General features: G+C 40.7%; 1 protein-coding gene across 1 annotated transcript in view; it reads left to right on the top strand.

Annotated features, from left to right (window-relative positions):
- The first annotated feature begins 1,214 nt into the window (after positions 1–1,214).
- Positions 1,215–4,214, top strand: part of LOC137540726 (lysosomal alpha-glucosidase-like) — a 74,369-nt gene continuing 71,369 nt past the window's right edge. The window contains exon 1 of the mRNA XM_068261858.1: positions 1,215–1,286. Coding sequence (XP_068117959.1) covers positions 1,267–1,286 — 20 coding nt within the window. The 5' untranslated portion in view covers positions 1,215–1,266. The remainder of the gene's footprint in view (positions 1,287–4,214) is intronic.

Genomic DNA, 4,214 nt, shown 5'->3' with positions numbered 1-4,214 from the left:
CCTGGTAAAATGTATTTAGAATAAAATAATTCTTAACATAATGTACCACCCAAAGAAAGCCTTAACAATATATAGATCATTTCGCTGTGATAAGTAGTGAGAAAATTATTGGGGATTGAAAGAGAGGAGCGCTGAAATGTGAACATTCCTCTCGTTCATAAAGTGAAAAATACCCTCGAGCTGAAATGGTTAATATCTGTCAAACTTTTTTTTTATTTGCATTGTAATACTTCTGAATAATTATGTCCTTATACTTCTTTTTTTCCATACAAGTCCTAAAATAGGGCTAGGACAAGATTATCCAGCACCAAAAACAGAGATTCCAAAGTGCATCCACTCGAATTGTGCCGATCCCAGTATAGGTAGCCAAAAGTGCCTCCAGTATTAGGTAGCCCGCTCACACCAGTATAGCTAGCCAGGTGTGCCTCCATTATTAGGTAGCCTCCCCCCCCCCCCCCCACCCAGCATAGAAAGCCCCTCCCGAAATCAGCATAGATTCCCAGATTTGAATCCATTACTACATAGCCCCCAATGCAGCATAGATACCCATATGTACCCCAGTATTTCATAGCCCATTATATTTATTTGGCCTAAAGAAGGGTACTTAACCCTTTCAGGCGTTCTTGCCTGAAAAATGTAAAACTATACAGCACTTCAAGTCCTCGGTGGTACCGCATCATTGTTGGTGGATGGATGCATTACCACTTTTTATGAAGTTTTGTGAATTTTTGGACTTTTTTGATCATGAAAGAATTGGTCAAATTACCAAGGAAGGACACACACAATACAAGAAATGTATGCTACAGTTTTCAGTTCTGATAGCAGCGTGCATGGAAGATTACATTGAAACAGAGTTTCAACCTGAACTATAACAATTTGTATCATATAAGCTTTAATTGCAAAACGTATACGAAGGTACAGCAATTATGTGATACATTTCATTTTCCACTTTATCTCATACAATCTTGACACACTGTGAAAGGGACATCAATGATTTGATTTGAATTAAAATGATGTTCTTAATTATAGTACTACTATGAAAATTGCTTATAAGTTAAAGGCTTTCCACCCAAAGGTAATCTGTCAGTTTAGGTGGATGCCAGCCAGATGAGTGATCTGCCAGCTTCTTACGAAATAATAATTAATCCACATTAGCATAACTGCCCCATGCCCTGGATTACTCCCTATCAACTGTCTTACTTATAGGCTCGGGATGTAGGACTCTTCTGATTGCAGAAAGAAGAGGCTGCAGCCTGCAGGAGGCACATGTCAAAGCATCTGCTGTGGTGAGTAAAGTCCTAACTTGTGTGCAGGAAAATTAATCCTAAACAAAAAACAAATGCCCATGTATCCTCTGGTTACTTCTGCATTTTATAAGTCAAGAAATGAGTAAGCTCCACAAGGTAAAAAAACAAAAACAGATTTAACACAGTGGTACGGGTTAGTCAGATGGTGTTTCTTCAGTGTACATCCACCACAAAGGTTATAGTCTAACTAACTAACTAAATGACTGTCATGCTGCAGACAGTAACCTTTTATTAATCAGTAATGTGTTATCTCTTGTTGTGATTGTGAATTTACATCAAATATTATTGCTTTCTTTCTTTTTTTCCAGTAAACTAAAACAGATTTAGGTATTGCATTTCACCAGCCTTATACTCGTCACAAAATGCTAATATTGAAACCAAATCAATGTTGAAATCATCTTTAGAATTCAACTGGAACTTTGCACTGGACTAATCCGATCTAGGAGCTAATGACTGATTAATTGGCTGCTAATAAATCAAGCTGTCCGTGAATGCATCTTTAGCTTTCAAATTTGATTAGACCTGGCTAAATAGTGGTTTAGTCACCACAACTTCCTTTTCCTGTAGAACTGAAAAAAACAAACTTTCTTTCCTGTAGAACTAAAATTAAACAATAAAATAACTTAACTCAGGAACAATGTTGCAAATACAAGTTATTGGTTAGATGTTTTTACAAAGACAATTCCACACCTACCTTTTATTTGCACACTTCAAGCTGTTTTTAGGAGATAAAGCAATTTTTCAGAATTTGCAGAAAGCAAGGTGGCAGCAGTAGACTTTTTTTATTGCATTGTAGACTGCTACAAAGAAGAAAGTTAATTCAGCATTAAGAGTTGTGCTGGTTACATTTTAACTGTGGCTATATAGACAGGAATTTGATTATTCAGCAGTAAACTATCAGACACGTGTTCTTTAATCTTGTAAAACCTTCCACATTTCGATGGTGATATCCCCATATTGCTTGTGAAACCACATAGCGGTAACCATGGGTCTGATCTATTAAGGTTCTCCTGAGCTGGAGAAAAGTGGAGATGGAGAACCCAAAAACCTGACAAGGATTTACTAAACACCAGTTAAACTGTGATTCAGAGTTAAGAGCAAGAGAAGCATTTCTAAAAATGCTTCTTCACCACTTGGTCATTTGTCTTTGAATTTGATCTATTGGAACTTGCATATTATCCCATCTGCAGAGTTTAGCAGCTTCTTGTAAAAGTTCTATTTGCTACTCTACCATGATCTAACCATGTTCTGAAAGCTGAAAGCCCTGGCTTCACTTTGCACCAGGTCCCGAGTCGGTGTAATGCTTCATGCGCAAGTTAGGGGGTTTGAAAGAGGTGTGCCCCCTGCTTTTAGCTGCAGGGAGCACAGTGGAATGGAGTCCCCAGCCTCGGGCAGTATCATACTCAGAGAGGAGACGAGGGTGCATAGCGGGGCTGCTGCTTCTTCTTCTTCAGTAATGAGACCCCCAGGGCACTTGACACAAGTTTTAAAAACATATTCATGCTGCAAAAAAAGAAGACTACCTCCCGGGTGAGCTGCTGATCATTAATGTCGTGTTCGTCCGGTACTTATGTAATCATGGTTTCTGCGGCCAAGTGCACGGAACGCCTCTCCTTCAAAACCCTTTAACTTTGGAAGGAAACATTACACAGACTCGGGACCTGGTGCAAAGGAACGCCAGGGCTTTCAGCTTTCCAAAAATGGTTAGATCGCGGTAGGTCAGCAAATAGAACTTTTACAAGAAACTGCCAAACTTTGCCAACAGGATAATACGTAAGTACCAATCTATTTAACTGCTTGCCGACCGCGTCACGCCGATGGGCGTGGCCATGGCGGCAGCCCCAGGACCGCCTGGCGCCGATCGGCGTAAAGTCCTGGGGCGGCAGTTTGCAGGAGACATCTCCTGTTGGTAGGCGATTGCCGCTCGGGAGACTTAGACAGCGAAACCGCCGTCTGTCCTCTAAGTACAGCGCTGCGATCTGTGCTGCGACACAGCTGTCCCCTGTTGACTGTTGGCGGTGATCAGCTGAAGCCTATGACAGCTGATCACAGGGATTGGCTGGCGGGGGGAGGGAGGGAGGGTATTGTAAAAAAATAAATAAGTAAATCTAATTAAAAAAAAAATTACTATAAATATTTACAAAAAAAAACAAAAAACACTGGGGGGCGATCAGACCCCACCAACAGAGAGCTCTGTTGGTGGGGGAAAAGGGGGGTGAGGGGGGGGGGGGGGGGGGGAATCACTAGTGTGTTTTGTTGTGCGGCCCTGCAGCTTAGACTTAAAGCTGCAGTGGCCAATTACACAAAAAATAGCCTGGTCTTTAGGGGGGTTAGCACTGTGGTCCTCAAGAGTAACTCAAGTCAAGGATTCTATTCATCACTTTTATGCCATTTGTTCAAGACTTTTCTGTGCTCAATACATTTTCACGGGGCTTCTTTTTGGAACTTCATTTAATTTCCATGAAGTCTTGTTCACAGGTAAACATGTCCTATTGATATTATTTTTAATCTGGCAAAAAAAAAAAAAGTTGCAAAGGTATTTGAAAAGTAAAGATTAAATGGAAAACAAAAATCTTTTTGCCCATTTCTACACATAGGCACATAGCACATTCTACCACTGTGGAGAGAGCTTTGCTAGTCTCTATGGGCAGTCCCTTTGCTATAATTATTCCCCTGATTGCAAAGCACGTAATCGGAGAACGCATGCGAATCCTGATGTTTCAAATACTTCTTGCAGCACAGCTGTACCGTGCCTACAGTGCCTTATGGTAAATCTGGCCTTGCGCATCAGATTCTGCTATATTAATACACCCTGTGCCACTGTTGTTGTTGTGTGCACAGTAAAATAGCTCCTGTTTTTCTTGTCTAGACAACTTTGTTAATTTTGTTTGCTCCACCCTAATTCTC

The sequence above is a fragment of the Hyperolius riggenbachi genome, chromosome 12 (genome assembly GCF_040937935.1).
Source record: "Hyperolius riggenbachi isolate aHypRig1 chromosome 12, aHypRig1.pri, whole genome shotgun sequence".
Classification (NCBI taxonomy): Eukaryota; Metazoa; Chordata; class Amphibia; order Anura; family Hyperoliidae; genus Hyperolius; species Hyperolius riggenbachi.
Note: the sequence above shows the minus strand (reverse complement) of the source record. Positions and strands in the feature narration are given on the sequence as shown.